Raw genomic sequence first — 17,500 nt, forward strand, 5'->3', positions numbered from 1 at the left:
GTCGCACACAAGATCCCACTGTGGAATTTCAATTTTATGGATATGTTTACTTTTAAAAAGCATGTGAAAGGATAATAAGACAAGATAAGTTCGATTTACAATAATAAAGATATTTTAATTTAAGATTCTCTGGCTTCTGTAGTTTTAAGATGTAATCATTTTTTTAAAAATATTCCCCATCTCTTTTCTGATTCATGTTATTACTCTTCTATTTACGTCTCAAATTTGATAACTTTTGAACAAGTTGTGGGTCATTTTAATGGACTGATATTTGAAGTAGAAGATGTCTGGTCAAATAAAGAAAATAGAAATGGTGTGCTTGTTATAACAAACAGTCGTACATTATGTCAGAGAATAAAGACTATAGGTACCTCTGTTATAATAGTTCTGGCGTGACCATCAAAATAATGCGATTGACAATCCTCATCCCGGTGGCCTGTATAAGTGTTATTGATAGAGCATTGCCTCAACGTATCGTTGGTGTAGTAGCTTGAGTTGCCCATTTGAGCTCCTAGAACGCAGTACCAAGCAGGAACGAAACCTGCATAGGTCATCTGAAACGTATAGAAATAAGTAAATTATCTTGTATGCTGAGGAAACTTTCTTTCTACTCTATATCATCTAAAAGAAATAATTTCAAAATTCAATATTTGTAACCAAATATATTCAATATTAAATAATACTTGAGCGAGCTTGAGATTTTTTTATATAGCGCGTTATTCACTAAATGTGTTAAAAGCGCTTTACAAAGGATCCCTGACCAACAGCAACTCGTAACATATTTTTTTCTGACAGAGACAAAGCTGTTAACGGCCAGGTACTTATTTTACACCTGAGCACGGTGAGAGAATGTGAGTAAAGAGCCTTTTCCAAGGACTCAGCTATGCGCCGAGCCAAACTCGTACCGTAGCCATCGTTATTTTATAGCCTGACACTGAAATCCAAAAGCACTGGCAGTTTGACGTCATTATTTATTTTGGTTTTTGCACCGCCTAGTGAGTTGTCGATAGTAGAGCTCATGGAAAGAAGTTAATTCATTGGTTGAACTATTGAATACACCTCTTGATTTGTTTTCTTTTGTGGCAAAAGACTGGCAGTTTGTCGTCATTTTTTGGTCAGTGTCAGGCCATAACTTTACGAAGGCCACGGTCGTACCCGGATCTTCTGATCCGAAAGCGAGTGTTATACCACAAGACCACATAGCCGCACGGTTAAGATACTAGTGCGGAGCGGTCCTAAGCATGTTTAGGATCGCCGGTTCTACGGTCCCTGGGAAATGTGAACAGCAAGGACCGGTTCTATTTCGACATTGGCCATTCACAAGGATCGTGGGACCGTCAATGAACCGGTTCTTTTTCGACATTGGCCAATCACAAGGCGTACTTGGGACCGTCATACGATAGGAACCGGTCCTGCAGTAGATGGCTGTAGAACCGCTAAGTGTAAGTGAGGGCGGAGAAGGCGTGTTGCCTCAAAACATGAAAATAGTGCTATAACACTATCCATTAAGCATGTGTTTGTGTGTGCGTGTGTGTGTGTGTGTGTTTGTATGTCTGCGAAGATTGATGGAGCGGGTCGGGTCAATGTTAGGGAGTGAAAGGAAAAGGGATTGTGATTATTTTGTGTCTGTGACATGCTGGACCAAAAGTATGGGAAGTGGGAAGAGTTTGTTTTGATTTCTTAAATTATTTGTGGGGGGGGGGTTGTTGTTGTCTCCATTCCTTTTTTCTCTTTTCGTGCGGCTATGTGGTCTTGTGGTATGACACTCGCTTTCGGATCGGAAGGTCCTGGGTTCGAGCCTCGCTCGGCGCCTAGTTTAGTTCTTGAAAGACTCTTTACTCACATCCTATCACCGTACTTAGGTGTAAAATGAGTACCTGGTCGTCAACATTGTTGTCTTTGTCGGAAAAAATTGTAACATCGCCTAACAGGCGTCATGTCTCGTTCTACATGTTACGTGTTGCTATTAGTCAGGGACCCGTTGTAAAGCGCTTTGAGCACATTTAGTGGATATTGCTCTATATAAAAGCTCACGTTTTTTGTTTCTTTTTTAATAAATAAAAAATTATATCTTTGGATAGGACGCTGTCTATCCCAAAGTACTTTTCGCCAGATCTAACAAACCCAGCTACCCATTCACTGCTGAATAGACAGAGATCAGAAGAAAAAAAAGCTCGACTGCACCCGGGATCAATCTCTGGCCCCTTGCGTGTAAAGAGAGTGCTCTATCAACTGAGCTATCGGGCCCCCCAAATAATCTAATGGTGGTTTTTAAAAATACAGACGTTATAATTGTTATTTTTGAAGAAAGCTATAGTATGTGAGACATGTATCATTTGATTAGTTAAAACACCAAACGAAATAAAAATATTATTGTATCATCAAATGACAACAATGCGATAGAAAGGAGTGGTGACAACAGATAGCCAAAAGAAAAAAAATCGGACCAGCTAGGTTCGAAACACACACACGAACACACACATACACACAAACACACATCTTATAGTAGTCACATTCATTTCAAAGAATAACCCATTAGAGAAGAGGGGTGATGTCGTCAAAATAGATCATTGTCATTGCGATCATTAGTGTGTTGTAAATTAGGAAATTTACCCCGAGTAATGGAATCGTCCAAGGCGTCTCGCGGCCCCTCTTACCCCACCACACACACAAGAGGGCGTATGTGCAAGAGGGGGTTGGTGCGATTAATTAAGTGGGATGGATGGTTAGGCGAACGACCTAGGCAAAAGAACCGAGAAAATGACCGAGAAAAGACAGTAAAGAAACGAGAATCGCTGGGACCGTTCAAATAGAAAGATAAGAAGTGAACCGCTAACGGTTTTTCACCTTGGGACCGGTCCTCCGGTCCCAGCTAATGAACCGTGGGACCGGTTCTTGGGACCGGTCCTCAGCGCGGCACTATAAGATATTCAGGTTATAATACTCGGTTAAGACCCCAAATATGCCTAAACGTCCAAAACCTTCTTCTTAATCGATAGTCCATGTTTGTTTTTAGGGGTTTCACGGCGCTTGTGACATTTTAAAGTCATTTCAACGCCAGTAAAAAAGGGCGATGGCGAGGGAAATTTCTAGATCTGAAGTTAAAGCACGAAAGAAAAAGTAAGATAAAGTGGACTGGTTCACGTAGGAACCAGAAAATTCTACGAGCAATCTAACAATGTGTCTATTTTGACACAGCCTAAAAGTCTCATCCAGGCACAAATAAGAGGATCCTGGAATGAATGTTTACAAATACTCGAATAATAGTATTTAAAAGAGAAACGATTTTAAAGGCTTCCCTCTCAACTAAGGAATTCACTGCCAGGAACAGGTACAGACGAGCAATCTCAATCCTGAACAGAGAGAGAGAGAGAGAGGGAGAAAGGGAGAGAGAGAAAGAGAGAGAGAGAGAGAGAGAGAGAGAGAGAGAGAGAGAGAGAGAGAGAGGGGGGGGAGAAAAGATATAGGCAGGAGAGAAGACTCAACAAATGTGACCTCTTCGCCCATCATATGGAAAATCTTAATCTCCTCCACCTGGCATAGGGAAACCGTTCATCTGTATTATTAGGTAAAAAAAACCGAGTTCGTGTTGATAAATCAAACATAAAAATAAACATAAATTATTTCATACAACTTTCTCAATTTCAAAAGCACGTCTTATTAAGGTTATACTACAATATTTTTTTTCCAACAGAGACAACGCCGTTAATGGTCGTGTACTCATTTTACACTTGAGCACGGTGAGAGAATGTTAGTAACGAGCATTTTCCAAGAACTATGCACAGGACCTTCCGATCCAAAGGCGAGTGGCATACTACAAGACGACATTTCCTTACTAGATCTTATATATGAATGAAAACCATGACTTACCTGAAGCATGCTCCATCCAGTTGCCATTATGTGTGAGTAAATACTCATGGTCAAAAAAACTTGGTACTTTCCAAACCCACCACACTCAGTTATCAAATCCTCCATTCTTATCTTGGCTGGATTTCTATTATTTAAAACGGAAAACAAAATGATATTATTCAGAGAACACTGACTTTCTTTATAATTTCAGTTGTTTAAGCGTGTTGACAAGCACACATGAATTGTCCCAGGAGTCTTCGTCCTGACCATGAAAAAAATTGAGACAAAAGCTCGCTCTATTTATATCAATCATTTTTCTCTCTTTACGGAGAGAATACAATGGGAATTTTCTAATAATTTTTTCTGGACGCCCCAAACGTCTTTAACCGGTGGTTTGCCATCTGTCTGGGAAACTTTAATAGCCACTCCTACGAGTGGGGTTACCGAGATTGCAATGAGGCAGGTAGACAACTCCGTACATGGATAAACTTTAACGACCTGAACCTAGTGTATGGTCCTACAGCCAAGGGTACCTTCAGGGGCACCTGCCATAAGAAGGAGTATACTCCTGACCTCACCCTCGTGACGAGGGAGCAAACGGGGAACCGTTGCTGGTTATGCGGACAGTCCTTAGTGACTTCTCGTAACCAGATTCTACCAGACTTAAATCCTTCTTTGACAAGTGGTACCTGAAGATGAATATACGAAATGGAAGTCGGTTTGGACGAATTTAAACCCCTCGAGGGGGCGGGGACATCGACTCCTCGAAACTGGGGGAGAAGTTGCTAGGCTTCTCTGCCATCAAGAGGAGACACTGGGTGTCGACTTCGGTCGAGAACCTGCCTCATGGCATCCACATTTCTCTTCTTCTTCTTCTTCGTTCCCGTCACGTCACATGGTCAGTCCGGTCTGGTGAATGAAGCCCACAGTGGTCCTGAGGTCGTCCTCACTGCCGTACAGCTTCTTTGAGTATGGGGTTGGGTCAGGCCAGAAGTTCCTTCTCAACTGGTTGTACCTTGGACATTCCATTAGGACATGATGTCCATTTTCATTTTCAAGTCCGCAGTCACATTGTCCAGAGGCACCTGCTCTGGACATCCTCCACATATGTTCCTTTAACTGGTTGTGTCCAGTTCTCAGTCTGAAGATGATGACCTGTTCCTTTCTGTCGAGTACCTTGATTGGGTCATTCATGTTGTATTCTGGGTGCTTCTCTCTCCATCTCTGAGACTGGATAAATTTGGCCATTTTGTTAATTTCTCCTGTTGAGTACGTTGGGGAGGGTTGCTGCATGCGACTGCCTGCCTTTGCCAGTTGGTCAGCGATCTGATTTCCAAGTATCCCACAGTGTCCTGGAATCCACTGCAGTACAATGTTGGTAAACTTGCTTAGCTTCATGAGGTCTTCCACCAAGGCGTCTATATCATCCGCAAAGGACATCATTATATCCTCCAGAATTTTCTTAGCATCTGTTAAAATCACTATGTGTCTTGGTTTTTCATTTTCTGAGAGGATTTGCTTAACAACTTCATGGATTGCATCTGCCTCTGACTTGTAGATTGAAGTGCGAGTACCAGTCCGTTTGCTGATCTCCTTTTGTTGACCATTTGTGTACTCGATGTGCACTCCCAGGCCCCCACACGTGTGTTCTTTATTGCATGAACCATCGGTATAGATTCTTGTCCATTTTTTTTTCAGGGTAGTTTTGATCTATGCACTTCTGTACAGACTTCTTGATTTCTTCGCCGTGTTTTTGTTTTGTTGAAATGTCACCAACGGATGTCTTGATTTTCAAGTGATTTTGCCTTTTCCAAATTGGTACTCTGATATTTGCTTTGCATTTTTGGGTCATTATTTCGTCAAGTTCGTGATCTTTTTCAATTTGCTGGGCTCTTTCAATAAAGTGTGATCTTTTCAGCCGCCTAGTTTTCTTTTGTTGCGCTCTAGCGTGAAGAGGCTGATCTGTCATTGTTTTCACGTCTGTGTATTGTTTCAAAATTTTTGATTCCCTTCTTTCTGATAGAGATGTAAGTCCTGTTATGGTTTCCATTGCATGTATCGGTGTCGATTTCATTCCTCCAGTTATTATCCTCATGTTGCTGTTTTGCACTTTGTCCAGTTTTTCCATTTGAGTTTTGGAGCAGTTTCCCCATTCAGATATCCCGTATTCTAGCGCTGGTCTCACATATCCTGTGTAAGTTTGTTTCAGTATATCGGAGCTAGCTCCCCAAGTTGTTCCAACTAGTTTTTTCAAGAGTTGTGTTCGCTTTACCCCAACTTTCTGACTGTTGCTGATTTGATTTTTCCATGTTAGTCTTGGGTCAAAATGGACTCCTAGGTATTTTGGTGCGTCGTCTTTTTCCAATTCATGGTCTTCAATACGTAGCTTTGCTTTTTCATCTTTTGGGGAGAGGCTAAATATTGTGAACTTTGTCTTCACTGCATTTATTTTCATCGCCCAGTTGTCAGTAGTGCAGGGCGGTCCTTGGCAAGCTTAAGGACCACGGTCCTACGGTCCTTGGGAAATGAAGACCGCAAGGACCGGTCCTAGGACCGGTCCTTTTCGACATTGAACATTCCTGAGAGACTGTTGGAAATTCGAACCGGTTTGACCTTTGAGACCGTGGGATCGTTCATTCTTGAACCGTTAAAGACCGCTACACGATGAAAACCGTGGTCTACAGGAGTAAAACACACGGAGTAGTCACACTCATTTCAAATTGTAACCTAATTAGAGAAGAGGGGTGATGCCTTCTTTATTTGCTCACCGTACTTCATTGTTACTTCGATAATTTAATAAAATTTGAAATTTATCCCCATTAACGGAGATAATGGCATCGCCCAAGGCGTTGATCGAGTTGTTCGTGGCGTTGATACACACACGCAACTCCTACCCCCCCCCCCTCCCCCCCCCCCCCCCCCCCCCCCCCCCCCCCCCCCCCCCACCACACACACACACACATTAGAGGGCATCGAGCATTGAAGAGTAAGAGAGAGACGTGAAGTTATAATAAGAGGGGGTGGATGAGGTAATAAGAGGGGTCGATGGTGACTTTTCGCCAGATCTAACAAACTCAGCTACCCATTCATTGCTGAGTAGACAGGGATTCAGAAAAAACTCGACTGCACCCGGGATCGATCTCTGGCCCTTTGCGTATAAAGAGAGTGCTCTAGCAACTGAGCTATCGGGGTCCCCAAATATTCTATTGGACTTTTTTAAAATTCAGAAGTTATAACTGGGTTTTTTGGAAGGAAGAAACTAATGAAACTCATATTATTTGATTAGTAAAAACACCAAACGAAATTTTAATATTATTGTATTATTTTAAATGACAACACTGCGATAGAAAGGAGTGGTGACAAGAGATGGACAAAAGAAAACAAAAAATCGGATTTGCTACTTGCTAGGTTCGACACACACACACACACACACACACACACACACAAACACACACATCTTTAGTAGTCACATACATTTCAAACAATAACCCATTAGAGAAGAGGGGTCATGCCTTCACCATAGATCATTGTCATTGCGATCATTATGGTGTAGTAAATTTTGAAATTTACCTCGTATAATGGAATCGTCCAAGGCGTGCGCCTCCTGTTCCCCCATCTCACACACGAAAGGGCGGTTTGCGGAGTGGAGGTTGGTGGTCGTCTGCCTGTATGGTCGTCTGTGTCGTTTAGTGTATGGCAAAGGGGGGTGGGTGCGATTAATTAAGTGGGATGGGTGGTGATTGGTGGAAGATAGGCAACCGAAGGCAACGAATCGCTGGGGAAGTAGTAGGCTATGGCGCGAGACCGACGGTGATCAGACCGGTCTTCAGCGCGGCACTAGTTGAAAGGTGATAAGAAGTGAGGACCGCCGCCGGTCTTCACTATGGGACCGATCCCCGGTTCACAGCTAAAAGACCGTAGGACCGGTCCAATAGGACCGGTCCTCAGCGCGGCACTAGTTGTCAGTCCATTCTTTGATATTATCCAGTGTGATTTGCATCCTGTGTTGTGCCTTGATTAAGTTTTGGTCAGAACTAATCAGAGCTAGGTCATCTGCGTACATCGACATTTTCACTCCTCGACATAGTGTTTCTCTTATATCATTTACATAGAGAAGAAATAGTGTAGGTGATAGTACTCCACCTTGTGGGACTCCATGTTTCAGTTTTGCTTCTCTACTTTTGTGACCTTGTGTTGTTACTCTTGCCTTTCTTGTTTTTAGGTAGTTTTGTATCCAGTTGAGCATGTTATGGGATACTTTTGATTTTTGTAGTTTATATACCAGACCTTTTTCCCACACTTTGTCGAATGCTTTTTTAAAGTCCACCCATACCACAATTTTTTCTTTCCATCCTGAAACGAGTCTTCTATTTCTTGGGATATGTAGGTTACTTGATTTTCAGTATTCCTGTGTCTTCTGAAACCAGCTTGTTCATTTATAAGCACATTATAGTTTTCAAGATACCACATCAGTCTGGAGTTGATAATTCTTTCTACCAGCTTGCACATGCAGCTTGTAAGACTTATAGGTCGGTAATTTGCGGCTTTATTTGCTTGTTTTCCTTCTTTCTTAATTGGGACAATAAAAGCCTTTTTCCATATATCTGGTATTTTACCAGTTTTCCAAGTGCTGTTGTAGAGTTGTAATAGCTTCTTTTTCGCTGTCTTTCCAAGATGGATAAGCATCTCATCTGTTACTTCGTCTGGGCCTGGCGATTTCTTTGTTTTTAACACTTTGAGAGAGCTTTCTAGTTCTTCCATAGTTAGCTTCTTTGTCATTACTTCATCTATGGCTTCCTTGAGTTCCTTTTTTTTTTGTTTTCTGCATTCTTTTTTAACTCTTTTCTTCAGTTCTTTTTCTATTGTGTTGTCACTAAATTTTTTGAACTGCTCCATGAATAGGTCTGCAGCTTGTTGTGGACTGACAAGTTCTCCTTCTTTTTCCAAAGCGGGAGGGGCGTAGTGATTCGGTTCTCTATTTAGGGCTTTTGTAAGTTTCCAAAGTTTATTTCCATCTTTTTCGAAGTTAAGGCTATGCGTTTTTTCTTTCCATGCCATTTTGGATGTCGTTGCCATTTCTTTTTTAAAGGTAGCTTCTGCCTCTTTATACGCTGCAATATTGTCATCACAGGGGTCTGCTTCAGCCTTTTCTCTTGTTTCCGATACTTCATTACTTAACTGATTAAGATCGTCTGTCCAGAGTGGTATATAATTTTTTCTTGCTCCCCTTGGGATACTTTCTTTTGCTGCTTTTAGGATGGCCTTTGTCAGTTCTTTTGCACTTTTGTTGACATTCTTGGTTTTACAGTTTACGTTTTTGCAGTGGCTGTCTGTAAGTTGTTCAAAGCTTTCCCATTTTGCTCTTTTGTAGTTCCATCTTGGGATAGTTTGTGTTTTGTTTTCATTTTGATGATAGAGGTTTGTGATGATTGGCCTATGGTCGCTACCACCCAGTTGGGGCTGTACTGTTCATCCACATTTCGTTAGTGGGGACTTGCCACCTGTCCAACATGTTCCCGTTTTGGTCAAGAGCCCGAAACCGCAGTGTATCTAGTTGAACGTTGCGTTGTTGCGAAGCTTCCGGGGGGCTTCGCGACCGTACATGATTGCAGGGATAATTTTGAGACCTGGATGAATCATCACAAATATGTGGTTGACACCATTAGAAGCTGCTGCCTTTAACCAGAAAACTCGTTCTTCAAATATCTTTTGTTTTAAATTACCCTCATCTTGGAAAAAAAACGACTCTGGTTAAAGGAATGTCAGGTGGCTAAGCACTATGAACAGGCTGTCTGAATACTATGAACCATTTATATTTACAGATTCTTTTTGCCAAACACTGGCAAAACATCTTATAATCATTTTGGTCAATTGGGAAGCCATCTCGATATTTTGGCATAAAAAGAATAAAGTCATTTTGTCTGTCTTTAGATATCCATAAGCCGCACATATTACAAATACCTTCATTAGTTACTTTCATTATGAATTTTCCGTTGCAAAACACAGAAAAACAAAAAGAAAATAATGAACAACGTCACCTATGAGTCTTGCACGGTCGTGGAAAATAAAATTGAAAGTTTACAATGGTAATACGCAATATTCAAATAAGTAATATTAATAAAATAATCTTTATCCAACTTTATGTCTATTAATTTGTAGATTAAATCTATTAATCCAGATTTTTACACTATGAGATTATCTCTATTTGATCATTTCGTTTTGTCCCATTTTTTTGACACTTGGGCCTTCTTGAGATAATCGGTCAAAACAGTCGAGGGCTTACCACATTGTAAATATGTTTTGATTCGTTCTGAGGTACTGAATAAACGCTCGATCTCTCTGGTGACACATTTCATACTATTTTAAACACCGTAAATGCTCTTAATTTTCATCTTAATAAAAATGAGGATTCCGGGGGGGGGGGAGTTGTCATTTTATTCATCATTCACCATATTATATTCCTAGTCACAATGCTATCACAACTCTTTATTATAGTAAAGAGACTATAATTTCATGTGTTGTCAAAAACGAATCGCCAAATTATAAAATCAAAGAATATTTAATTTTGGCAAACATTAAAAAGCTGTACTTCTTGCCATCACAAAAATATAAACACCTTTGTCCGTTCGACCCTATGTTTCAACCTTTAAACGCCTAGATTTCTTAAAATCATAACATTATTCATCTGGCTATCACTACAAACCGAATCGTTTTTCATTAAGAAAGCAATAAATGTCGAAATCGCATCAGTTTCCAATTAAATTATAAATTGTATTGTAAAATTGAACTGAAATCGAAATCCATCGATCCAGGGCTTTGGAAGATGAAATGACTATTGAGGTCAGTGAAGAAGAAATGAGATTTGTATTTTCGAAACTAAACGAGAGGAAGGCTGCTGGGCGGGATGGATTGAAAGGAAAATTATTAAAAGAATTCGCCCATCAGCTTTCCCCCAGTTATACACATATTTTTAACATGTCCCTCCTATGAGTTTCGATCCCTGACATTTGGCAAACTTTAAAAATTATTCCTGTTCAAAGAAAAAGAAATATTTGAATCAATGAACGATCTCAGACTTGTTGCACTTACTTCAATAGTCATGAAACCTTTAGAAAAACGTTGTTAAAATTCGGAACCAGTTTATGCCATTGACTGATAATCATCAATTTGCGTACAAACCAGGACGTGGCGTAGAGGATGCCATTCTGTTGTTTACAAACAATATCTACAGGCATCTAAATCACGCTAAGAGCTATTGCAGATTGCTTTTTGCAGATTTTTATTCAGCGTTCAATGCAACCTCAGATGGTGTTCAAAAATTGACTAGTCTGAATTTAAACAAGTATATAATTGCTTGGGTGCTCGAATTTCTTACGGAGAGACCAAAATATGTTCAATTAGGACAAAACATATCTTCCTGTATAGCTACAAATATTGGTGCTCCTCAAGGTTGTGTATTATCCCCTGTATTATTCACAGTATACACGAATGACTGTAGAAGTCAAAACCTGAGTGTAGTTTTAATAAAGTTTGCAGATGACCCCGCTCTTCAAGGCCTTATAACAAACGGCAACGAAGTGGCTTATAGACAAGAAATTAATAGATTTGTGTCATGGTGTGATGCCCACCACCTATAGCTTAACATAAGCAAGACAAATGAGCTAGTGATTGACTTCAGGAGAGTGATGTAACCGATAGAACCGTTAAAATTAAAGGACCAATTCGTCCAGCGAGTTCCTCACTACAAATACCTCGGTGTAACGATTGATGACAGGCTCAAGTGGGATGAACACTTGAAAATAATTAAGCATAAGATGTGCAGACGTACTTATTTTTATCAAAACTTTCTCAGTTTAGAACAGATAAAACCACCTGCACATTATCTTATAAAGCAGTAATCGAAAGTGTATTGTCATTTTGTATAACAGATTTGGGAGGCAATTGCTTATCAGTGGAAAGGAATAAAATAAATTCAAATATTTAAAAATCCATTAAATACTATATAAATGATGTTGACGATGTTGATCTTTTATACGAGAAATTTTGTCTTAGTAAAATAATTAAAATATTAAATGACCAGCATCATCCACTAAGACCATCAGTTATTATGTCAGAAAGGAGTGGTCGCCCTTTCTCTATTTCAACAAAAACAGAGAGACACAGAAAATATTTTCTGCCGTCCAGTATTCGGCTTTATAACAACAAGCAATAATCATTTTATATACTTATTTCACTTTTTACTTCCAAATAATGTAAATATTATTTTTTTTTAATTTATTTGTTTTGCATTCTTTTCAATTTTCAATTTATACTGACAGTTTTAACTAATTTAACGGGGTTGAAATTATTCATATAAAGCACTGCTCTGGTTGTGGAACCGCTCCTTGTTTATATAATCATCATATTTCCATTATCTTTTTATCTTATTGTGTAAATTATAACACGTCCATCTGTACAAAAACATTTCCTTTTTGGGATGCATTAAATTATCATTATTATTATTATTATTATTATTATTATTATTATTATTATTATTATTATTATTATTATTATTATTATTAATTGGTCAAAATGTGAATTCATATGAGACTTCAAAGTCATATAGTAACACACAATAAAGAAACCTCGACAGCCGAGAAAAATGACCAATGAGAAGAAACAGATGGTCAGAGATCATCCGAAAGAATCCATAAGAAAAAGATAAATAACGCCCTCCCCATGTGACTAGGTTGACCAACCTCGGATAGGCCCATTCAGAGAGCAACCTGATTCACATAATAGCCAACTATATTAATAATCAGCGTCCTTTTCCTCATCTTCCTCATCATCACAACGTCCTCCTCCTCATCATCATCCTCCTCATTATCATCTTCTTCCTCCCAAGACGTCTCCTTCTTCTCATCCTCATCCTCGGCGACTTCCTAATCGTTCCCATCCCCTCAGACAATACAAGTACTTCGTACCAATCTATCCCTCCTCATCATCTTAGCATCCTCATCCCCTTCCTCATTATTACCCCCGGGCCAGGACAAAGGATTAATCACCTCACAAGAGGGTTCCTTAACACTGACTATTTGCACCAATGACTGTTCCAAACCTCAATAACACGAGTGGAGACCTCATAGGTATCCCTATCCAAACCCAACAATCCATATGCAATGTGTAAATATCCAATAATTATATGTTCTCTCTCACCTGATGAAAAATGAAATAAAGGTTTCTATTATCTGCATGATCCAAATCAAGAGACAGACACAGTCCGATCAGCAAGCATATAATGCAATTGTAATAGATTAACACCAAAAACGGCTAGGGATAGATGACGTAGTGCATAGCACCTGACAACTATGGTCGGGGTAATCTAAAATGCAACGGCAGAAAACCGTGCGGTGACAGATGACTTAGTACCGGTACCCCCGGGCCAGGACAAAAGATTAAGCACCGAGAGTCCCGTAGGTCATGAGAGTCGTAATGACAATAACCAAGGATAACCAATCCTGGACATATAAGCTATTTCCGGAACCTAGGAAGAGAATTTCAGGGCATTGACAAACTTTACCCATGCTTGCTCCAAACGCAAATAGCACGAGTGAAGCAGCATAGATATTTCTCTACACGAGAAAGAAAACAAAATTATTGTATGACCCAAGCATATGAGACATAAAATCGGCTCAAATATCTTATATATGAAATGCCAAAAGAGCTAAAAACGGCAGAAAACCGAACTATTGATAGATGACTTAATTAGTATATACTATCTCCGGTCCAGTGCCAAAGGCTTAAGCAGCCAAAGTCTGTAACTTATGTGGGTCTTACATAAAGATTGCTTGATACAAACAATCTGGCTGATGAGACCTAGACAGAGCCTCAAGCATCAGATATCTCAAATATAACGGTAAAAAAACGATCCGGCGACAGGTGACTCAGTGCACACTACCTCCTGGTCAGGACAAAAGATCCCCTAAAGTCCCGTAGGTCAATAGAGTCGTATTGACAGTAAAAATGATAAGCAATCCTGGACATATAAGCTATGTCTGAAACATCACAAGAGGGTTCCATAGTTTGGCGTGTTGCACCTATAACTGTTCCAAAAGCGAATAACACGAGTGAAAACAGCCTAAGTCTAACCATCCTAAAATATGCCTATATTAGGAAAACCCAGATTGTTCGACTCAACAAAGAAACCCGAGACTAAATTAATCAATCCTCGGTACCTAATATATATAGTAATCCTATTTCATTCACGAATAGGAAATAGTAAACTGGTGCTGTATTTATAGACCCATCGGCGACGTACGATACGGTCTAATGCGAAGGATTAATGCTCAAACTTGCAAAGATCATAAGGTGCAAAAAGACCTTGAAGTTGTTCTCTTCAATTTATGGGAAAGACAATTCCACGACATGCTGGTAGACACTACGAGTAAAGTTAGGAAACTGAAGAATGGGGTCTCTCAGAGTTCTGTTCTGGCGCCAATGTTGTTTAAGGTCTACATTAGCGACCCGCCGAACACTTCCTCTCTGAGGCTGTGTGGGCCCGTCTCGAGAGCGTACTCAGCGAGGACGTCACCAGACACAAAGCCTACTTCGACAAGTAGTATCTGATGAAGAACACTTCCAAAACCGTGGCCATTGCATTTCACCTATGCAGTGGCTTGCACACCCGTAAACTGAACGTCCTCGTCGGGGACAAGCTTCTCCCATATGAGCCGAATCCAAAATACCTGGGGGTGCCACTGGGTCGCAGCATCTCAAAGGAGTGCCCATAAGATAGAGAAATGCAACAGTCTTCTGGGGAAGTTGGCGGGATCAACTTGGGGTGTTAACCAAGCGCTCATGAGGACGTCCGCCTTGATACTATGCTATTCCGCCGCGGAGTATTGCGCTCCCGTGTGAGGTAGAAGCAAGAACGTTGAGAAGGTAGATGTTAAACTTCGCAAGTCCATGCACATAGTGTCGGGAACGCTGACAACAACGCCTAGAGAATAGGACCCGATAATGACAGCAATCCAGCCCCCCGATGTCCGCGGGAGACGATTACAAACAACTATCTTAAAGAGAGAGGGAATTAGGATACCCTTCTCAAGGGCATAATGGGGTTGCTCTCGTTTCGAGCCAAAATAAGTCCCAGCAACCCTTCTACGTAGATTTCCTGGCTTCGGTACGAGCTGCATATACGAAATGAAGTCAGTTTTGACGAATTCAATCCCTCGGGGACATCTACTTTTCCAAACTGCGGGAGAAGATGCCAGGCTTTTCCACCAGCAAGAGGAGACATTGGGTGGCAGTTAATCGGCTTCGGTCGAGAACATGCTTAACAGCACGCCCATTGCATCAGTGGACTTGCCACCTGTCCAACAGGTACCCATTGTGGTAACTAGCCTCAAAATTGAATTGATGACAAAAACAAGATCATGATTGTCAGTTATGGGGAAGCTGGCGGAATCAACTTGGGGTGTTAACCAAGCGCTCATGAGGACGTCCGACTTGGCACTATGCTATTCCGCCGCGGAGTATTGCGCTCCCGTGTGGGGTAGAAGCAAGAACGTTGAGAAGGTAGATGTTAAACTTCGCACGATAATTTGGTTTTTCTTCCTATTTTTCAAAACAGCATGGTTTGCGACACAGTCCTTTTTTTTCGTTTGCAAACGTCATTTTAACTGCACAAGAATACAACAAAATTGACTCAAAAGAAAATAAGGTGAGAAAAAGTACAGATGAATCTCAAAAAACGCTGAACATAACACAATGGATAAATAAATATATTATGAATAAATAATAAAATCATCACGATAATATATAAACAGATTAGCAGATATATAAAATAAACAGAAGGACCTCCCTAGAGATAATTTCATAATACTATCATTACAAAATAAGCGTTATCAGGGTTCTTTTCTTCTTCATGTATCAACAAACTGTATATATTCATAGAACATGTGGTATCATAGAAGTTGGGCAAATGGCATTTTGTCCCGCCAAGACTAGCCGGCCAGACAAAGCAACTATGATCATAATGATTATGATGATGATAAATGATGATGATGATGATGATGATGTTGGTGATGATGATGATGATGATGATGATGATGATGATGATGATGATGATGATGATGATGATGATGATGATGATAGTAATAATAGTAATAATAATGATAATAATAATAATAATAAATAATAATAATAATAATAATAATAATAATAATAATAAAATAATAATAATAATAATAATAATAATAATAATAATAATAATAATAAATAATGGGAAAACGATTTTAAAATCACGCTCACCTTCTAATTGCAAAACAATCACAAATGAAATTCAATCTTGAGGTTAGAAAAAATCATAATTCTCATTGGATTTTATCTAATCTTGGAAAGTAATTCCTTAGTCTACATAACTAAATTTAAATTATCTTTCGGATGGAATTGACATACATACGTTGTATCCACTACACATCATCTGAATATTCAATCTATCTATCTAGAATTGCTTTAACAAGACTGTAAGTGTAATTGACGGAGTTGGACACAAAGATTGTGGCCCAAATACTACGAGCTCGGATCACAAGAAAAGTTTGATCCATCTCAAGCGTTAAAAGTTTTAACCGCTAATGTCATCCCGTAAAATTATTAAACTCACTCTCTCACTCTATCCCATGACCGGTTGGTCGTCGGAGGGACTCTCGGGATGCAGGCTTCACGATTCGACGCAACTCATCACGGTCTTGGGCCTTCCTCATTAGATTGTTCCAAGTCAATCCTGTCCAATCTTTAATGTTATCCTGCCATACTTTCCCCTGTCTTCCTCTTCTTCAGCAGCCTTCTACTGTGCCTTGCAATATTGTCTTGTATAAGCTTTCGTGTCTTACGAGGTAACCAAACCAAGACAATTTCCTTCTCTTTACCATTGCAAGTAGTGGTTCTTGCCTTCCTGCCAGTTCTTTTACTTCGTCCAGAACAAGTACATTGATCCTATGTTCCAAATATGATATTTTTAGTCGTTATCGGTAGCCTTTGAGCTGGAATGCGCGAACTCTCCTTTCTGTGTCAGCATTCATGGTCCAGGCCTCGCAACCATAGAGGAGTACAGACAGTACCAGAGAACTAAATAGTTTAAGCTTTGTCTTGAAGTTTATGTTGCTTTTCCAGATTTTATTTTGTCTTGCCATTGCTGCAGTAGCCATGTCCAGTCGAGCTTTTATTTCTGACGTGCTTGTTCCGTCATCAGTGAGCAGCACTCCAAGGTATTTAAAGGATATTACCTCTTGAATAGTTTCACCATTCACGACAATTTGTGTTCTAGTAGTGTCTTGGCTGTTCACTAGGATTTGGGATTTGGAAGTGTTGATCTCCATGCCATATCTTGATGCCGCTTGGTGTAAATGGTCAGTAAGTTCTTGCAACTCTTGTTCACTGTGGGCCATAAGGTCTTTATCATCTGCAAACCGCAGGTTGCATAATTGTCTGCCACCTATAGAGACTGTAGGTTGGTGATACTGTAATGCTTCTTGCATTACTTGTTCAAGATATATATTGAATAAGGTTGGGGACAGTATGCAGCCCTTTCTGACACCAACAGATGTTTTTAAAAAGTGTCCCAGTTGGTTATCACACAAGACAGCACTAGACGCTTGTTCATACAAAGCTT

At 40.0% G+C, this 17,500-nt stretch overlaps 1 protein-coding gene across 1 annotated transcript in view; it reads right to left on the reverse strand.

The window, feature by feature from the left end:
* Positions 1 to 3,941, reverse strand: part of LOC144974839 (solute carrier family 22 member 4-like) — a 50,134-nt gene extending 46,193 nt beyond the window's left edge. The window contains exons 1-3 of the mRNA XM_078918180.1: positions 3,871 to 3,941; positions 372 to 554; positions 1 to 18 (exon numbers count right to left, since the gene is read on the reverse strand). The exon at positions 1 to 18 is cut by the window's left edge and continues 211 nt beyond it. Coding sequence (XP_078774306.1) covers positions 1 to 18; positions 372 to 554; positions 3,871 to 3,918 — 249 coding nt within the window. The 5' untranslated portion in view covers positions 3,919 to 3,941. The remainder of the gene's footprint in view (positions 19 to 371; positions 555 to 3,870) is intronic.
* Between the last annotated feature and the right edge of the window lie 13,559 nt (positions 3,942 to 17,500).

The sequence above is a fragment of the Berghia stephanieae genome, chromosome 6 (genome assembly GCF_034508935.2).
Source record: "Berghia stephanieae isolate SIO BIC M18660-M18661 chromosome 6, UCSD_Bste_1.3, whole genome shotgun sequence".
NCBI classification, from domain to species: domain Eukaryota; kingdom Metazoa; phylum Mollusca; class Gastropoda; order Nudibranchia; family Aeolidiidae; genus Berghia; species Berghia stephanieae.